The 20635-nt window shown below is 48.8% G+C and overlaps 1 protein-coding gene across 1 annotated transcript in view; it reads right to left on the bottom strand.

Moving 5' to 3' along the window:
• Positions 1-17464, bottom strand: part of ABTB3 (ankyrin repeat and BTB domain containing 3) — a 397711-nt gene extending 380247 nt beyond the window's left edge. The window contains exon 1 of the mRNA XM_004373795.3: positions 15799-17464. Within this exon, the coding sequence (XP_004373852.1) occupies positions 15799-16933 (1135 nt within the window). The 5' untranslated portion in view covers positions 16934-17464. The remainder of the gene's footprint in view (positions 1-15798) is intronic.
• Positions 17465-20635: the final 3171 nt, after the last annotated feature.

Below are 20635 nucleotides of genomic sequence, written 5' to 3'. Positions count from 1 at the left end.
CTTCTCTGCTCCTGACAGGGACAATCTTACCAACCCTGCATGCCTCTGTAAGTACTTCACATTCCCTCCTCGCAGCATAGTGCTTAAGAATATGGGCCCACAAAGCTTGATACGAATCCCAGCTCCACCACTTACTAGCTGTGGGGCTTTGAGGAAGGCACCCAACCTCTCTGTCCCTCCGTTTCCTCATCTATAAAACAAGGATAATACTACTTCTCTCACAGAGTGTTTGTGAGGGTTGAGATATGCTCTCAATTACTTAGAACAGCAGCAGGTACGTATAAACACAAGTTAGCTATTCGTGTAGCCAAAAAAATTAAGTGCTTGACTACTACCCTAAAGGGTGGTGGTTCGAGTCCACCCAGAGGCACTTCAGAAGGAAGGCCTGGTGATCTGCTTCTGAAAGATTAGCCACTGAACACCCTATGGAGCACAGTTCTACTCTGACACACATGGGGTCACCGTGAGCTGGAATCAACTTGACGGCAACTGGTCCAAGGTCACACGGCACAGGTACACATCTTATGCCTTCTCACTGGAGGGTTGGGGCACCTTTCTGTACCTCCTCCACAGCCTCCCAGGTGCACCTCGGTGTGTTCCAGCACGTACCACATGACAGGGCTACCAGAGGCCATGAAGTCACCAGCTTGCTCATGGTCTGCTTCCTAAATCCCCAGATCTCATGCTAGGAGAAAAGAAAACTTGCAGTTGCAGGCAAATTGGCAACAGCAGCTGATGCCGGTGGGGAGAAGTGGGGGCCGGGGGAAGAGAGGTCGTGGGGACCCCATACCTGGCCCCCCATGCCTAGCCCCCCACACCTAGACCCCCACACCTGGCCCCCCACGCCTGGCCCCCCACGCCTGACCCCCCACACCTGGCCCCCCACACCTGGCCCCTGGGAGCAGAGCCTTTGGCTTCTCCCCTACACCATGCCTGCCCCAGTGGTCTGAAAAAAGGTGTCAAGAGACTCATCATCTGGCCTGAAAATATCTGTCACAGAAGGAGGACAGAGGGGATGGGGTGGGTGGAAGCAAGACTTCTAGAACAAAAGAAATGGATGCAGAATTCAGAGACACTGACATGGGGATGAGGTTCCCTGCTCTCTTCTCCTTGTTGCCTGATGACACTGGCTCCAGTGTGGGAAGGAGGGCCACCTCCTGACACACCTTTGCCTTAAATCCCCACCTCCCCTTCCCCCGCAGGCTTCCCTGTGGCCTGTGTAGCCACCATGCCCAGGATGGAGAAGGGTGACCCCTCAGATGTCTGTGTCCCTGCAGCTGGTCACACAGTCACCTTTGGAAGCACAAGGGGCCTTGCCCACAGTCTGAGAAGCCTTTGTACCAGCCCATGTACCTTTCAGGAGTTGTAACCATCACGGCAGTCATACTCCTGTGTGATTATCTGTGAATAAACTAAGCCCCCCACTCCCCCAGGGTTCTGCGACCTCCTTGAGGGCAGAGACCATCCCTGGTTTTGCTGGTGAGGGTGAGCCCAGGCCCCAACCCTCCAAGTCAGAAAGGAAAGGGCTGAAAGGGGCTGAGAGAGGAAGCCGAGGGAAGGAAAGGCTGTGCCCACTCCCCAGTACTTGAAATTCTCTGTGGCATCAAGAGAAAGAAGAGATGGAATCTGTGCCTGCATGCTTCCCGTGCACATCATGACCCCCTGTTGGTACTGTGAGCTGGGTTTAGGAAGAAAGAAGGACACATGCCACCAAAAAAAAAAGAAAATCAGTTAAGTCATGCAACCAAGCTCTGAGGCACGCAAGGTTTTCTAGCGTTTCACTCACCCCTGCTCCGAGTTGCCTGTCTGATTTGCTTTCTGATTTTAACGCACTGGGGAACTGCTAATTTGATCCTGCGTTTAGCACACCTGAGCTTCACGGTAATCACTTTCAGTGGCTCAGCCACAATCTAATGGGGACCTCCGCTCGCTTCCAGACTAGCATTCATTTTAGTGTGAGATGTATATAATAAAACCAGAGGTGTTACAGCTGGGTTGTAAATTAATCTCCAAACTGCTATCGACAGAGCAGTCTCTCACCAACTCTGCTTCCCAGGAGTGACCTGGTTTGGAGGAGATAATGCATCACATGGATGGATGAGAGATAGGCTAAGAATCCAGAAACCTGGGACACTGCTTCCAGAGCTGCTCTGTGACCGTGGGCAAGGCAGAGTCCCACTCTGGGCCTCAGTTTCCCCATCTGTAAAATGTGAGTGTTGAACTAGATGCTCGCTTGCGATGGGGCGTGGCATGATGGAAGGCAGAATTTGAAATCCCTCAGATTGGAGTTCAGTCTCCACTCTGCCAGTTACTGTCTGACGCTGAGCAAGTTACTAAGTGTCTCAGATACCTCTTGTGTAAAATGAGAAACGATGACATCATCTAATCGCCCTCCTTACACCCACTCTGACCTCTCCAGCCTGTTCTCCATACTGCAGCCAACATGAGCTTTTTTGAACACAAATCTGCTCATGGCATCTCCCTCCTTAAAGCCCTTCAAAGGCTCTCCCATGTCTTTGGGAAAAGACAGACTCCTTAACCTGACGATAAGGCCCTATTTGATCCAACCCCTACCCAGCTCCCTTCTTCCACCCCAGCCACACTGGCTGCTCCTCCTCTTCACTCTGCTCCCTTCTGCCACAGGTCCTTTGCACATACTGTTCACATTCATAAAGTGCTCTTCCTACCCTTTCTACCAAACTGGCCATGTTTCAGCCTCAGTTCAAGTCTCACTTCCTTAGTGAAGCCTCCCTTTCCTTCCATCCACATCAAGGTCTCAGTAAACACCCTGATAGGCCCCTGTACATCTCTCCTTTGGAGCAACTGTCACAGTTGCAAATTTACATCTGTGTGATTATTTGATAAATAAACTAGATCCACCACAGTCCTAAAAGCTCTATGAGAGCTGGGACCATGTTTGTTCACATCTACCACAGAGCCTGCAGAAATAATCATAATGAATATAATAAAATCCAATCATGCCAACACTTACTAAGCACTTGCTCCGTATCAGGCACTTCCCAACAGCCCTAAGAATTAGGTGTTATTATTATTCCAGGTGAATAATTAGTTCAGAGGAAAACTAAGTCACAGAGAGGTTAGGTAACTTACTCAACATTACACAGGTATTAAGTGGTTAAACCCCAGAAATCTGATTACTGGTAGACTATTTAAAGCCTTCCACCCACTCAATAAATGATGTAGTGTTCAGAGAACATGTTTTTAAGCAAACGAGACTAGCACTTCAAAAGCACTCAATATAAAAATAATAATAATTACTAACAGGCATTTAGTGCTTTTAATATCTTCAACACTATTCCGAGGACTTTTACATGAAGTAACTCATTTTATCCTTCCAAGCTGGAGCCCTGATGGTGCAGTGGTTAAGAGCTCGGCCGCTAACCAAAAGGTTACAGTTAGAATCCACCATCCGCTCCCTGGAAACTCTACGGGGCAGTTCTACTCTGTCTTATAGGGTCACTACGAGTCCAAACTGACTCCATGGCAATGGGGTTTGGTTTTGTTTTGTTTTTTTTTTTGCTTTTTTGTTATCTTCCCAAGCTAGAGGGAGAACTACAATTACCTGCAGTTAACAGATGAGGCAACTGAGGCTCAGAAAGATTAACCAGCTTGCCTAGGTCGCCTGGCTCATAGGTGATGACGTCAGAATCTGAACCTTGGTTTGCCTGACTCTAGAGTCTGGAAAAACCCCAGCCCTATGATTCTCTGGGAAGACCAGGCTTGTCTCCACCACAGTAGAGCTGGAACAAATTCTCCACTGAGCCAAGGGGAGGGTTTCTGTAGGCAGTGGGAGGCTCATGCTCCTTAGGGTGCTGAGTCTACTCAGCTAGGTAGGGTGGCCACTCCTCTTTCTCACCCTGCTCCCTTCTGCCACAGGTCTGCTCTGGGCCCTGGAGACTACAAGATCAGAACTGCCCAGGACCTCAGGGCTCGGGCCTGTGACCTGACAGCCAGGCTGGGGGAAGTCAGCGAGGGCTAAAAAAAGACCTAAGACCACATATTATGCACACGTACAATCGTCAACCATAACCACCAGCAAGCAGCAAGGCAAGCTCTGCCCTCCACCCCACACACCCCTCAGTGGGCTGCGCTGGCGGGCGGGCATCCATCCCCGCAGATCCTCCTAGGAGCCTCACCACTGAGCTGTAGCAGCTCAGAGCACAGGCGCCGAAGCCCAAATCCCAACGCTGCTGCTTCATAGCTGTGGAATTTCGAACCAGTTGCTGAAAATTTCTGAGCCTCAGTTTCCTCCCAGTTAAGCATTTGGCTGCTAACTGAAAGGTTGGCGGTTCGAACCCACCCAGTGGCTCCGGAAGAGAAAGACCTCGCAATCTGCTCCCGTAAAAATTACAGCTTAGAAAACCCTAGGGGGCAGTTCTACTCTGTCAAATGGGGTCACTATGAGTTGGAATCAACTCAACGGTACCTAACAACAACAACGAAAATGGGAATAAGAAAGATCCACTTCACAAGAACAGAGTGAAGATTAAATGAGGTAATGTGTGTGAAAAGCCCAGCACAGTATCTGGCTCAACGACTATTAGTTCCCCCTGTGGATAAAATACAGCGATGGCAAGAGAAGAGGAGAACAAGCACCTAATACAATTTTCCTAGGACGTCCATTCTTTTGAATTCATATTTTATCCTTTTTTGGGAGCTTCACATCTCTATTCACTATTAATCCACATCACAGCCCACTTCCAGTATGCAATGATGCTAACGATAATAATCAAAGTAAAAGATAACAATTATTAAGTGCATACTATGTATGAAGCACTAGCATAAATACTTTGCCTCCATTGTATCATTTTAACTCTTACAGAAATTCTAGGAAGCAATCCAGAGCCAGACTACCTGGATTCAAATGTGGCTCCACCACCGGCTAGCTGTGTCACCTTAGGCAAATTCTTTAAACTCTCTGTTCCTCAGTTTCGCAATCTGTAACATGGAAATGATAGTCCATGCTTCATGAAAGTCAGGAGCCCTGGTGGCAAAACAGTTAAGTGCTCAGTTGCTAACCAAAAGGTCAGCAGTTCAAACCCACCAGCAGATCTTCAGGAGAAGGTTGTGGCAGTCTGCTTCCGTTAAGATTACAGCCTTGGCAAGACAGTACACAATACTGGGGAAGGCAGCACATCTTGTACAAGGCAAGGTCATGCAAACTCCACAGACACATCCAAACTCCCTGAGGGACCAAATTGCTGGGCAGAGGGCTGTAGGGACCATGGTCTCGGGAAACATCTAGCTCAGTTGGCATAACATAGCTTATAAAGAAAATGTTCTACATTCTACTTTGGTGAGCAGAGTCTGGGGTCTTAAGAGCCTATGAGCAGCCATCTAAGATACTCCACTGGTCTCACCCCTTCTGGAGCAAGGGAGAATGAAGAAAGCAAGATACAAGGGAAAGATTAGTCCACAGGACTAATGGACCACAACTACCACAGCCTCCACCAGACTGAGTCCAGTACAAATAGATGGTGCCCAGCTACCACCACTGACTGCTCTAACAGGGATCACAAAAGACTGAGTTCTGGTCAATGGAACGCAGAAGAAATTGATATGTCCATATCCAGGCCCCCCTGTAAAAACCTCCTGCACAGTCCTCCACACTCTCTGTGTCCCCAGTCAGAGAAGTTCCTGGCAGTCACATGTTCCAGGTGTCAGAGCCTCCATCAACCTGCATGGAACAGAGCACCTCCTTCCCCTGGCATCAACTGACTCTACATGAATGAGAAAACAACTTTTACTGTTAAGAGCCAGTAAGATTTTAGAGTTTATTTAATACTTCAGCTAGCATTATCCTAACTAACATAGGAATTGGTACCAGAAGCAGTGTGCCTAAAATACGTGGCATTGGCTTACAAGTCAGGGGTGGGCAATATTAGAGGCTTGAAATATGGAGATCCATGTCATGCAGTGGTACAATGTTTGGTTAAACTGTCGTGACAATGTAGGCTTACTAAGTCTACAGCTCTAGAGAAAAAGGTTCGGGAAAAGAATGTTAATAGAGTTTGCTGATTGTTATTGTCTGAGTTTAGCAAGATATTAGAGAAAGAGATGAGCTCAGGCATGAATCAACCTGTTTGCAAGTAAAAATGCAAAAGAATAGTGGAAGGGTGAAGAAGATAATTATTTCTAGACCCCATACTGACATGAGAAAGAACTGAGAAGACTTTTAAGTGAAATCAATATCAGATTAAGGGTATACTTTTCTCCCACCTAACCCTGATGGCTTCCAGGTAGCTGCCACTTAAATTTAGAGAGAAGAGGGATAAAGGAGTAAAGAAATAATAATCCAGACTTGAGAATTAGGTCTAAAAAATAACCTTGGGTGTGGCTCCTGGCATACTAGAAGCCATAGATAAAAATCCTAGTAAATTGTTGAAAGAATTGTACTGGCAAAATCTATACGCCTGGATTTTAAAAGTCTTTGTTACAGCATTATAACAATCCTTGGGTTCCTAAAAGTTCAAGGGCAGTTACTAGGTTTTAAAACATGTACAGCCCCCAAGGAGGCCAGACTCTTCAACACCTACTTCAGGTGTGGTCAAGAATGACAGAGAAGGAGAACCCTCCCACAGAAAGAGCTGGGAGCATGGAGAACAATGAACCAGGAAATTCTTCCCAGAATCAGGGTCTAATCAAGGACTTTTACCCACTGCCAGTACACAACCTCACAATACCTGCTTGGCAAGATTTCATGACTGCTAAGGAGACCCAAATTGGATTCTTCACCAATGCACCTCATGTGCAGCCACATCCCATCTGCCAGTGGAGGCTTATGTGCTGCTATGATGCGGACAGACAAGGAGGAAAGGCTTGGTGATCTACTTCCGAAAATCAACCAGTGAAAACTCTATGGATCACAACGGTTTAATCTGCAACCGATCATGGGGATGGTGCGGGACCAGGCAGCATTTCCTTCAGTTGTGCATGGGGTTGCCATGAGTCGAGGATCAACTTGATGGCAGCTAACAACGACAACCTGTTGCCATCAAGTCAATTCCGACTCATAGAGATCCTATAGGACAGAGTAGAACTGCTCCATAGGGTTTCTAACAAGAGGCTGGTGGATTTGAACTGCCAACCTTTTGGTTAGCAGCCAAGCTCTTAACCGCTTATGGTGTTGATGAAGAATATTGAATATACCATGGACTGCCGGAAGAATTAAGTCTGTCTTGGAAGAAGTACAGTCAGAGTGCTCCTTAGAAGCGAGGATAGTGAGACTTTGCCTCACGTAATTTGGACATGTTACCAGGACGGATCAGTCCTTGGAGAAGGACATCATGCTTGGTAAAGTAGAGGGTCAGCAAAAAAGAGGAAGACCCTCAATGAGATGGATTGACACAGTGGCTGTAACATAGCCAGCGACTGTGAGGATATGCAGGACTGGGCAGTGTTTCATTCTGTTGTACTCAGGGTCACTATGAGTTGGAACCAAGTCAATGGCACCTAACAACAGCAACAAGGACCAGTAACTTATGTGTGTCTGCCACTATTCCCTTTTCCAAATGGGTGTTTCATTTTGGTTATCCTGTCCATCCTGCCCTGCTCCAATACTGTGTATGAGGAGCGGGAGGTGGAGTGGCAGATAACTTGTCTCATTCGCTCATGGGTCCCCAGACCATGCAGAGCCATACTCAGTCTGATGGAGAAGACTGGGCATCACCCAAAGATCCTGCCCTTTAAGTTGGAAGCAGTGATTGGACAGAACTTGGGTTTCCTCCCTTGGGTAAAGGGGAATGTGTTTTGTGTGTAAGAAGAAGGATGTACAGATATTTGGTGGCCAGAGGAGCAGACTATAGCAGAGACAGGAAGCTGCTGGCCTCCTCTCCCACAGTGCAGAGCTCTTGACAGGAAGTGGCAGCCCACCCAACTCACCTTGAATCTAGGTGGGGCCATGTGGCTGAGCTCTGGCCAATGATATACCAGCACAAGCGATGTAGGTGCCTTTCCGGTTTAGCCCAAAGAACCTTTCTTAAGATCCTCCACGTTCTCTATTTCCCCTCTCTGCTGGCTGGATGAATTGCCCAACGAAGGCCTTGAAAGCAACAGGCTGAAGCTAAAAAGGCAAAATCTCTACCAGTGTCACTTTCTAAATGACTTTCCCACCTCCTCCCACCACACCCCTCTCCCAATCAGACTACAGAGTAGAACTGCCCCATAGGGTTTCCAAGGCTGTAAATCTTTACTGAAGCAGACTGCCACATCTTCCCACTCCACCCCCGCCCCCGCAGAGTGGCTGGGTCGGAATGTCAACTTTTCGATTAGCAGCTGCCAAGCACTTAACCACTGCACCACCAGGGCTCCTCAATTAGACTTTAGTAAGTAGGAAATGATCTTTGTATTATGTTATGACATTTTAAGGTTATGTTTCCAATAGGTAATGTAACTCTAACGATTATAATGTGTAAAGCTGTTAAAACAGTGCCTGGTCATGGGTCCCTAGACCATGCAGAGCCATACTCAGTCTGATGGAGAAGACTGAGCATCACCCAAATATCCTGCACTTTAAATTGGAAGCAGTGATTGGACAGAACTTGGGTTTCTTCCCTTGGGTAAAGGGGAATGTGTTTTGTGTGTGAGAAGAAGGATGTACAGATATTTGGTGGCCAGAGGGGCACACTGTAGTCCTCTATACAATAAACACTATACAAGTGTTTATTACTGTTAAAATCAGAAAACCAAACCCATTGCCGTCAAGTCCTTTTCAACCCATAGCGACCCTATAGGACAGAGTAGAAATGCCCCACAGGGTTTCCGCGCCCTGGTGGCACAGTGGTTAAGTGCTCAGCTGCTAACCAAAAGATCAGAAGTTCAAATCCACCAGCAGCTCTTTCGAAACCCCCTGGGGCACTTCTACTCCGTCCTGTAGGGTCACTATGAGTCAGAATCGACTCGACTGCAACGGGTTTGGTTTCTGTTTTTTTTAATAGAGCAGCTGGCTTTTGAGATAGCTTTTTTGCTGTTCTTAAGAAGCTGGCTGTAATCTTTACAGAAGCAGACTGCTATATCTTTCTCCCACAGAGTGGCTAGTGGGTTCAAACTGCCAACCTTCTGGTTAGCGGCCAAGCACTTTAACCACTTCGCCACCACAGCCCCTTGCTATTACTTTACAATCCCCATTTTACAGATGGGGAGACTGAGGCTTACAGGTGTGTCTGACTCCAGAGTCGGTTACTATTCTATATTTACCTCTCAGGAGATGATAATTAGACCCATTTTATAGGTGAATTCAGTACCAGGTTCAAGGTCACAAATAACAACAGCCTCAGAATTCAAGGCCTCCCTTCTATTCAAAGGCCATCAGCCCCCACCCCCACCCCTGCCTCCAGATGAGTCTGTCACTGTTTTATTTTGTTGATTCTTTGTATTTTCTTTCTCAGGAAACACCCTCTCTGCAAATGTCCCAGCACTGATGTGGCAAGCCTGCATAGAAAATCAAACAACCCTCTACTGACCCGAATTCCAAGTTTTAATTTATATCAAGCTAGTTAATTAAAAACGTGCTCTGTGAACATAGACACTGCTGTAGCTGGCTCTTGAGATAGCTTTTTGCTGTTTTCTTAAGAAGCTGGGTGTCTTCTGTGACATTTGGGTCCAGCACGGGGACACTGTACCATGGAACAGCATGACTAGCTCGAGCACAGGACAACAGCTGAGCAAGTACTTGGTACAGCATCCCAGGCGAGGGGGCAAGAGGAAACCAAAAGACCTGAACACCAACCTACTCACCAAGCTAGTGCTGGCAGAGGCTAGGGCTCTTGTTAATTAATGTTTATAAAGGAACTTGATATCCCTGAAATGAAAGGGACTATTCAAAATGCCCAGAGTATTATTATTATCACCAGCCAAAATAATCCATTTTAAGGTAGTCATCATTATCGAGTGTCTACTATGTGGCAGGCATTTTCACATATTTTATCTGATTTAATCCTTTTAATCACCCCAGATGGTAGGTTTAGGTTTTCTTTCTTTTTTATGTCTTCCTCCCCTCCCCCCACCCCTTAACCTCACTGCACCTATGAGAAAACCAAATTCAGCAAAATTAAGTCACTTGCTGGAAAGTGGCAGAGCTGAAGCTCAAGGCCAGCTCTTTTCTAACTGTAAAGTCTTTCCCCCGTTCACCACACCACACTGCCTCTTCCAGTCTTCCTTTCAACTCCTTTCTGCATTAAAACAGAATCTTACTCAATGCTGCCTCTGGCTTTTTTGGAGGGGTATGCCTTTTTTACTGAAGTATATTTTGTACACAGCAAAACCCACAGATCTTAACTGCATCATGCAAAGGGCTTTAACAAATGAACGCACCCCTGAACCCCACACCCCCGTCAACATATGGAACATCTCTATCATCCCTGAAAGTTCTCTGGTGCCCTTCCCTAAGGATACCTTTAAAAAGTAAAATAATAAAATTTTAAAAAATACAGTAAATAAAATGAACTATTTTCCTCTGACCAAAAAAAAAAAAATCTTTCTGGAACCTTTGCAGTGGGGTCATATCCATGGGGTCAATTCTTGAGATGAGTGCACTGAGTTATTTGGTGTCAGACTATCAAGAAGGGGATCCAGCTAAATCCTGTGCTCTTCTGGCTGCACCCACACTGAACACATTGGGATGAAGTGATCTGGGTAAAATGAAGATAAGAGAGATTTTTGTGTACGGATTATCGCCACAACTACCATCACCATTTTAGCCCCTGCCATGTGTTAGGCGCCACACTGTGAGCAAACTGGGGCTCAGAGAGGTTAGGCAACATACCTAACTGCATGCAGCTAGAAAATGGCAGCCTTGAAACTCACAGCCAGGAAGTCTGACTTTAGAGGTCATTCTCTTAAAGACTGCCTCTACAGTTGCTGGTGGGTGAATTTTAAATCTCAAAGATTTAAAAGGGCAACTATATTCACTGAACAGTTCTGAGAATCTACAAAGTGCTAGGCATTGTGCTGAGTGGTATGGAGGGAAATACAAAGACGATCAAGACATGAAAACTGCACTGGCAGCACCCACAGTATGATGGGAAGACAGATGCTTGAAGCTTCCTAGTGCTGCTGCAACAGAAATACCACAAGTGGGTGGCTTTAAAGAATAGAAATTTATTTTCTCACAGTTCTGGAAGCTAAAAGTTCAAATCAGGGTCTCGGCCTTGTCAATTCCTTCCTTGTCAGTAGCCCCAGGCATTCCTTGGTTCTTTGGTGATCCTCACATGTCCTTTGTCTTCCCCGTGTATATGTATCTCTGTATCAGAGGTGATTAGATTTAGAACCCACCCTGCTCAGGTATGATCTAATTAATGGAACAAAGAAACCTCTATTTCTAAACAGGATTACATCCACAGGTATAGGTGTTAGGATTCCTATACATATTTTGGGGGGACACAATTTAATCCATAACATGAAGACAACATGGGATGTGAAAACCGTTGTGTAAGACTCTAGTCTGGGGAGTGAGGGAGGGATTGTATCAAGAATACATCCCTTCCCAGGGTTACAGGCAGGATCACCCTTGAGCCAGGTCTTCAAGGACAAGTGGTGTGAACTGGCCAGTTCCGAAGGGGTTTAGGGCAAAACGATTAATGCATCCAAAGGCATGGTGAAGCACTTTCGTCCACTCCTTATTTAGCTTTAGCAAATCAGTCGAGCCAAATATGAAAACCTCACAGAAACACACCACTAACTGGGGTCACTTAGCTATTGCTCCAACTCTTCTGAACGGCTGAAAATTAACAAAAGGAAAAAAGCCAGCGCTGAGGGGTAAAAGTCACCACAAAGTTCATGCCTTAAAGCCCACGCATGTGACTTTTGGGACCCACCAACCCCTCGTTTAGAACCAACTACCTTTTGTTTTCTGAGTCAGGGCCATTCTGACTAGTTTCATGTTTCCTCAGGCTTTGGTAGTTAGTTTAGCAGGAGAAAATGAGAAGGGTGGGCAGGTGCAGAGATGGTGATCAGAAGAGGTAACCTAGGGAGAAAGACTTGAAAAGCTGATTCAAGAAACTCAAAAGGCAACAGCTTCTCTCAGGACACAATGCTCTGCATAATATAGTACCATAGCTTGCTCAGTTCAACAGGCATCTAATAATCTCCAACTGTGTACCAGCCCTCTCGTAGGCTCAGCAGAGGATATAAAAACATGTAAAGCCAGGACCTCCCCAGTCCAGTTTGGTAGGAACAACAAAACTAGTTACTGTTGAGTCGATTCCAACTTACGGCGGCCGTATGTATGTCAGAGTAGAACTGTGCTCCATAGGGTTTTCCATTGCTGATTTTTTGGAAGTAGATCACCACACCTGTCCTCTGAGGTGCCTGTGGGTTGGACTCAAATCTCTAAACTTTCGGTTAGCAGCTGAGCGAATTAACCATTTATACCACCCAAGGGACTCCAGTAGGAACAAAGGGTATATAAATTGGGGCAGGAGGGATGTCAGGCTGTGAAAGGTCTCTGCTAACTATGTAAGTAATGAAGGACCAGGTAGGATAGCCAGGTAGGGAACTCATTTGCCTCTCACTAAAGAGTCATACGGACAGTGATTAAGACTACTAACCCTGGAGCCACACTGCCTCCATCCAAATAAGCAAAGCACTTAAGTTCCCTGAGTCTCAGTTTCCTCATCTGTATAATGGGGATAATAGTAGTTATCTTTTCAAGGGCATGTTGAAGGTCAAATGGGTCAATATACATAGTAGTAAGACGTGAGTGTTAGTTGCCTTTACCTCTGTATCTCAGGGCTTGCTCAGTACCTGGCATTTAACAACTACTCAGTAAGTACCAATGAACAAACGAATTCACAAATGAATGAGTAAGTGATGCTACCAAGTTAAAGGGGGAAAAAAATCAATTATGTAAGGTATGCTCTCTTTAATAAGGCTTGCAGATCAGAAAAGCTTGCCATCCAAAATAGCTTAAAAAGTAGTTTTGATGTTTAATATATGTTTCAGATATCTAAGAAATTAATCACTCCTTCTTTAACACTTCTGGATAAATGGCCTGCCATTTTAAACAGGCCCAGGGAAAAAAGATGAAGTGATCACAATGGAATTACAGTAAAGCTCTGACCAAGAGATGACTGAAGGGGCCCTGAAACCCAGGAGTTAAGCTCTGTGGTGTGGGAAATGCTGTGATGGCAGCAAACCCCAACCGCCACTCACTCACCCTGCCCAAAACCCACTCTGTGGTATTCTCCTTCCTTAAATTATACTTACTCCAAAAAGGATAAACATAAAAACTGTCTTTAAAATATATTAAGGATCATAAAAGTAAAACTAATTTGAAAACTATAGAGGCTTCTAACACAGACAGAAGGAGCCCTGGTGGTGCAATTGTTAAGTACTCGGATACTAACTGAAAAGTTGGCAGTTCGAACCCGCCAGCTGCTCCTCGGGAGAAAGACCTGGCAATCTGTTTCCATAAGGATTATACAGCCTTGGAAACCTTATGGGGCAGTTCTCCTCTGTTCTATAGGGTTGCCATGAGTTGGAATAGACAGCACACGATAACAACACAGAGCTGCAGGAGGATCTTTGTTGTTGTTGTTGGGTGTCATCCAGTCGATTTTAGACTCAGAGACCCCATGTGACAGAGCAGAACTGCCCCCATATGGTTTCCTAGGAGGTAATCTTTACTGGGAGCAGATCACCAGGTCTTTCTCCAGCAGAGTCGCTAAGTGAGAGCAGCTGGGTGGGTTTGGACTGCCAACCTTCCGGTTAGCAGGGGAGTACTTAGCCATTGTGCCTCCAGGGTTCCTGCATCTAGTGGGTGCATTATATATCCAGCCCCTTATTTTACTGATGAGTGAACTGAGGCTCAGAGAAGGAAAGTGACTTGCCCAAAGTCACAACTTGAAGACAACGGCAGACAGAGTGGAACCAGAGTCCAGATTCCCAGACTGGAGCCCCCTAAAGAAAATGCTGTTTCTCTCAGCAGAAACACTGAGGGAGAAATAGGAGGTGGTTCCAGGCCCCAGTAGGGAGGTCTAGCGGTGGGAGGGGCAAAGGAGTAAAGGATTATAGTGATGAGGGAGAAGACCAGGGAGCATGGGAGCGCGAGAAAATTAAGGCCCTCTGCCCTTTCGGGTGGAGGTGAGGTTCCATTGAACAATCCAGCCCAAAGCTCCTGTGTTTTGCGGGTGAATTCTTCCCCCTCTGAAACGACACATACAAAGACTAATGCCTTCCCCCTACGTTTCATGTGGGCCAGGATTTCACAGGGGTGTGTGTCTGTGTGTGTGTCTCTCGCAGATACCCTCTCTTTGGGGGCTGTGCCCTCGGCTGCCAGAAGGGGAAGGGCTCTGACAGAGACACCTCAAAGAGTCTCAGTGATCAGGGCCAAAGTCCTGATCCCGCCCCCTACACATTTCGCTTTGTTCCTTCTTTCCCCTCCCCCACCGATGATCAAACCCAGGTGAAGGGACCTAGAGCTGGAGGGTCGGTTTCCCAAGGGCTTCTGCTGGAGCCGTGCGCCCCGCGCGCCTGCTCGCTCCTGCGCACACTCAGACACACTTGCATCCATATGTACACACAGACGCGCACTCACTCATATGCACACACTTGGCACCCCTGGAGGCCCGACCGCGCCCGCTGCGTCTCTCCACCGGCCCCCAGGAAGCAAACAGGCAGCAACAGGAATGAAATCTGCCCAGAAAGACTGCATTTCAGCTCCAACCACGCAACCTCCGGCCAAACCGCCGAATACGTAACAAAGTTTTATTTCGCTTTTAGAGTCTCCGGTTACGCTTCTACCATTTCCTGTGGAAAATTGAAGCTTTGAAGTGTCTAGCTCTGGCCTTCGCAGACAGGCAGGACCGCCAGCCCAAGCCCTCGAAAACAAGCGCCCTCCACCCCACCCACTCCGCCACCAGAACTGCGGGTTCAGATCCACCCGGCTCTGGCCTCCAAAACAGCGGGGTGCGGGGAGAGGATGACAGAACCTGCTGGAAACCACTCCCTAAGCTGACGACCCCCTCCAGAACTCCCGCCCCACCCACCTTCCCGGGGTCCCTAGTAACGCTCCTCTAGCCAAGTGGTGACAGCTGCACCTCCCTGCTAAAAGGAACGGAGAATGCTAAGAGCTGAACGGAAATGGGGACTTTGTCCATTGCGCAGCACCGACCAGCTGTGCGCTCTGGCCTTCAAAAGCTGCCCTGGAAAAACTTGTAACCCACAGCAGTCCTTCTGCTCCACTTTCTCACCACACACACACACACACACACACACACACACACACACACACACACAATCTCCCTGTCTCTAGGCCGAGAGAGCTCTCAACTGTTCTCCCTTCACCGCCGTGGGGCCTCTCCATCCCCGGACACCGCCAATGTCCCCCGAGAGCGCGGGGAAGTAAGAAAACTGGAAGGCAAAGGGAGGAACGCGCCTACTCCCGAACCAAACTCGTGCTCCCGGGAATTTGGCATCTCCAAGGTCAAAACAAACAGAGATCTGGCAGAAAATATTTACTAGGCGCGAATGATTGCAAACCTGCCCCCAGAATGGTGGTTACGCCCACCGCCTGCCGGAGGCCGCCGCCGCCCAGTCTTGCAGCCGGGGTGTGGAACTGGCTCTCCAGGACCTGAGACCCTAGGAGCCGCGTAAAGTGCGTGGATCCTGTTCACAGGAGGGAGCTGCTGGGTTTGGCGCTGCCGCCATCCCGGCCATGCCCTCAGAGGCTTGGCAGGGTAGCGGGTGACCAGAGCGACGTGGGAGGGGGGCGTGAGGCAAACTTGTGCTGAGAGTTGGCTGGGTCGGGTGGGAGGGGGCGGCGCCCGCGTGATCACTTACCGCTGGCGTTCTTCCCGCAGATGAGGTGCTGGTAAGGCTGCAGTAGCCCCCAAATCTCCGAGTCGTTGTTGACGGCGTGCTCCAGTGTCTCCACGGTGAACTTTGGCGCCTCGTGGAGCGCGTAGTGGTGGTGATGGTGGTGGTTGGCGGCGGCCGCGGCCGGCGGGGCTGTGGCAGCAGCGGCTGGTGGGGCGCAACAGCTGCTGCTTCCGCTGGCGCTGCTGGCTGCGCTGCAGGCGCCGCCGCTCGCCGCTCCCCCTCCGGGCGCCTCCCGCTCCTTGTCCGCCGTGGGGGCCGCGCCGGGGCCGGAGCCCGGGCCTGAGATGGAACTGGGGCCGGAGCTGGGGCCGCTGCAGCTCCGGGGCAGCCCTGAGGCCACGACCCTCGCGTAGATATCCCGGAAGAGGCTCTCCATGCAGGCAGTCAGGTAGATGGCGGCATGTTCGTGGATGCGCAGCGCCACGCGGCTGTCCACCATCCAGCGGTACACGCGGCCCACCGAGAAGGTGAGGCCGCAGCGCGCCGACTTGCCGCGGCCCAAGCGGTCGCCGCCGGCGCTGCTCATGTTGTAGAGGGACAGCGCACCCAGCGCGGCCGCTGTGCAGTGCGCTGCCAGGCCCCAGGACAGCACGATCTCCATGGCACTCTGGATCTCGTACTTGGTGCACTTGGCGAAGCGCAGGCTCAGGCGTTGCGCCTCCTTGGCGATGCGCACCAGCGCCCGGCTCACCAGCGTCGACAGCTTGGCCAGCGCGTCCTTGGGCAAGCCGCCGGGGACCGCCGGGCCTGCCCGGGGCTCCCGCGAGCGCAGCAGCAGCGCCTCCAGCTCCTGGAGGGTCCAGGGGACCTCGTCAAGGTCCGGCAGCAGCCGCGAGCAGTGCTGGCCGGCGCAGTCCAGCCCTTCGGAGTCTTCCACCAGGGCAGTGTTGACGGTGTCAAAGCTGTTGTGCCGGCTGTGCATGGAGTCAGCTAGAGGCGGCCAGCAGCTCCCGCCATACGGGGATGCCGGGTGCGAGTCGGAACAGCACAGGGACAAGCTGGAGGAGCGCACCGAGTCCGCCGCGCCACCATAACCCGAGTCCAGCGTCAGATCCTCCAGCGTTCGCACCACGGGCTTCTTACCTCTCCTGGCCATCGCTACGCCACTTCATGCTGTGGCCGCCGGGGAGCCGAAGAGAAAGAGCAGCGAGGAGCAGGGTGCTGGGGGAGCGCGGGGAGAGCCGAATCCCCGGCACCTCGGCTCACTTTTCCACCAGCAGCTACTACCAAGTGCTACTACTTTCGGCTGCCTCCCCGAGCCGCTGCCGCCGCCGCAGCCGCCCAAGCACACAGAGCAGACTCCGGAGTCATCTTCCAGAGCCCGGGCCGGAGTGAGGCGCACGGAGAAGCGAGCCAGGTTGGGTGGGAAGCTCACACCCGGGCTCGCCCCCTTCCTCCAAAATAAAAAGTGCCTGACCTGCTCCTCCCTGGGCTGGGCTAGGCGCAGAAACCGCCGGGCCGGCCGGCCACAGGGTTTGAAGGACGGAGGCGACCGCAGACGCTGCGGCCGCCGCAGCTCCGCGGGCAGCTGGCTCCCAATTCCCAGCTCCCGGCTCGCAGGGGCGACTCACTTGGCGCCCGCCCGCACGCACTGAAGCGCAGCGGCTGCGGCGGCGGCGGCGGCTGCAAACCTGGACTAGCCCCTGCTAACACCGGGCAGCAGCGGGGCGGGCTTATGCAAAGCAGGGCAGGCGGAAAGCCAATTGGATCGGAGGATGCTAATTACCTCTTTTCTCTCTCTCTGTCTCTCTGTCTCTCTCTGTCTCTCTGTCTCTCTGTCTCTCTCTCACATACACACACACACACACACACACACGCAGACACTCTCCTCTTTTTTTATTCCTCACAGCACGCGGCCACGCCCCTAGCTGTGACCAAGACTGCAGGAAGTGGGGAGCAGCGGCCTGGGAGTTGGGGACCTGCGGAAGCGTAGAGACGCAGACGCTGCCCCCCCTGCTTCTGTCCTTGCCCCTGGGTCTTCTGGCTTTGGCATTAGATGGCAGGGTGGCGGGTTGCTTTCGCTCCCCCAGCGGTTCACAAAGTGTCAGCCCAAGGCCCCCTTGCTCCCCTACATTTCAATTTTCACATTCCTTTTTCTCTAACCCCCGGAGCACGCTCCAGTCCCCTGCCCAACTCAGATCTCCAAAACAACTAATGCGCCCCTGTTTGCCCCAACGTGGAGGGTGAAAAAGTATCAGAAGGCAGGCAGGGCTGGTCCCACGCGACGGAAGCCACTGTGATGGCAAATCTCCGGACATTAGCCACTTATCACCAGGGCTCATGTCCTAGATTGCTTACAATAGCCAGGAGGTCCCTGTGCCCGTCCTTCAAAGGCTTGGGGATGTGCAGGAGGGATGGCTCATGCCCCAGTCTTGGTGGGCATCATTCCAGACAGCTCAGGCTTAAGGGTAAATTTGCACCAAGGAGAGCTTGCTTTCTTTTTGTAGTAGAAGTGTATTTATTGACATGGAAAGATGTGCGTAAGAATATGTACAGTATTACCTTTTAAATTTTTTTACTGTACTTTAGATGAAGGTTTACAGAACCAATAGTTTCTCATTAAACAGCACACATACTGTTTTATGACATTGGTTAACAACTCTACATGTTAACACTGTCCCTTCTCAACCTTGTGTTGCCTATTACCAGCTTTCCTGTCCCCTACTGCCTTCTAGTCCTTATCCGTGGACTGTTGTGCCTCATTAGTCTTGTTTTGTTTTATGAGGCTGAAGGATGAAACTTGGGAGTGACTTCATTACTGAGCTAAAAGGGTGTCTGAGGGCCGTACGCTGGGGGTTTCTCCAGTCTCTGTCAGGCCAGTAAGTCTAGTCTTTTTTTGTGAGTTAGAGTTTTGTTCTACATTTTTCTCCAGCTCTGTCCAGGACCCTCTATTGTCATCCTGTCGGAGCAGTCAGTGGTGGTAGCCGGGCACCATCTAGTTGTACTGGACTTAGTCTGGTGGAGGCCATGGTAGTTGTGGTCCATTAGTCCTTTGGACTAATCTTTGCTTTGTATCTTATTTTCTTACTCTCCCTTGCTCAGAAGGGGTGAGACCAGTGGAATATCTTAAATGGCTGCTCACAGGCTTTTAAGACCTCAGACGCTACTCACCAAGGTAGAATGCAGAACATTTTCTTTATAAACTACGTTATGCTAATTGAGCTAGATCTTCCCCGAGACCATGGTCCCCACAGCCCTCTGCCAAGCCATTCGGTCTCTCAAGGAGTTTGGATATGTCTATGGAGCTTCCATGACCTTTCCTTGTACAAGTTGTGCTGGCTTCCCCAGTATTGTGTACTGCCTTACCCATCACCAAAGTTACCACTTACGTATTGTCTATTTAGTGTCCCCCCCCCTTAACCATCAAAGATTGTTTCTTTTTGTGTGTAAACCTTTTCATGAGTTTTTACAGTAGTGGTCTCATACAATATTTGTCGTTTTGTGATTGACTTATTTCACTCAGCATAATGTCCTCCAGTTTCATCCACGTTATGAGATACTTCACAGATTCATCATTGTTCTTTATCATTGCATAATACTCCATTGTGTGTATGTACCATAGTTTGTTTATTCATTCATCTGTTGATGGGCATCTAGGTTGTTTCCATCTTTTTGCTATTGTGAACAATGCTGCAATGAGCATGTGTGTACATATGACTATTCATGTGATGGTTCTTATTTCTCTAGGATATATTCATAGAAGTGGGATTGCTGGATCATACGGTATTTCTATTTCTAGCTTTCTAAGGAAGCACCATATCATTTTCCAAAATGGTTGTATCATTTTGCATTCCCACCAGCAGTGCATAAAAGTTCCAATCTCCCCGCAGCCTCTCCAACATTTGTTATTTCCAGTTTTTTTGATTCGTGCCAGTAATGCTGGGGTGAGATGGTATCTCACTGTGGTTTTAATGTGCATTTCTCTGATGGCTAGTGATCGCGAGCATTTTCTCATGTGTCTGTTGGCCACTTGAATGTCTTCTTTGGTGAAGTGTCTGTTCATTTCCTTTGCCCATTTTTTAATCGGATTATTTGTCTTTTTGTTGTAGAGGCGTTGGATTTTCTTGCAGATTTTAGAGATTAGACCTTTGTCTGACTTGTAATGCCCCGAATTTTTTCCCAGTCTGTAGGTTCTCTTTTTACTCTTTTGGTGAAATCTTTTGATGAGCATAAGTGTTTGATTTTTAGAAGATCCCAGTTATCTAGCTTATCTTCTGGAGTTTGTGTGTTGTTGGTTATGGTTTGTATCCTGTTAATGACATGTATTAGGGCCTCTAGCATTGATCCTATATTTTCTTCTATGAACTTTATAGTTTTTCGCTTTATATTTAGGTCTTTGATCCATTTTGAATTAGTTTTTGTATACGGCGTGAGGTATGGGTCCTGCTTCATTTTTTTGCAGATGGATATCCAGTTTTGCCGGCACCATTTGTTAAAAAGGCTGTCTTTTCCCCCATTCGATGGACTTTGGGCCCTTGTTGAAGATCAGGTGACCGTAGGTGGATGGGTTTATATCTGGGTTCACAATTCTGTTCCATTGGTCAATGTATCTGTCGTTGTGCCAGTACCAGGCTCTTTTGACTACTGTAGCTGTATACTAGGTTCTGAGTCAGGTAGTGCAAGTCCTCCTACTTTATTCTTCTTCTTCAATAGTGCTGTAGTGTCCAGGGCTTGTACCCTTTCCATATGAAGATAATGATTAGTCTTTCCATCGCTTTAAAGAATGTTGTTGGTATTTGGATCGAGATTGCATCGTATTTGTAAATTACTTTGGGTAGAATTGTCATTTTCACAATGT

The sequence above is a fragment of the Trichechus manatus genome, unplaced genomic scaffold (assembly GCF_000243295.1).
Source record: "Trichechus manatus latirostris isolate Lorelei unplaced genomic scaffold, TriManLat1.0 scaffold00027, whole genome shotgun sequence".
Classification (NCBI taxonomy): domain Eukaryota; kingdom Metazoa; phylum Chordata; class Mammalia; order Sirenia; family Trichechidae; genus Trichechus; species Trichechus manatus.
Note: the sequence above shows the minus strand (reverse complement) of the source record. Positions and strands in the feature narration are given on the sequence as shown.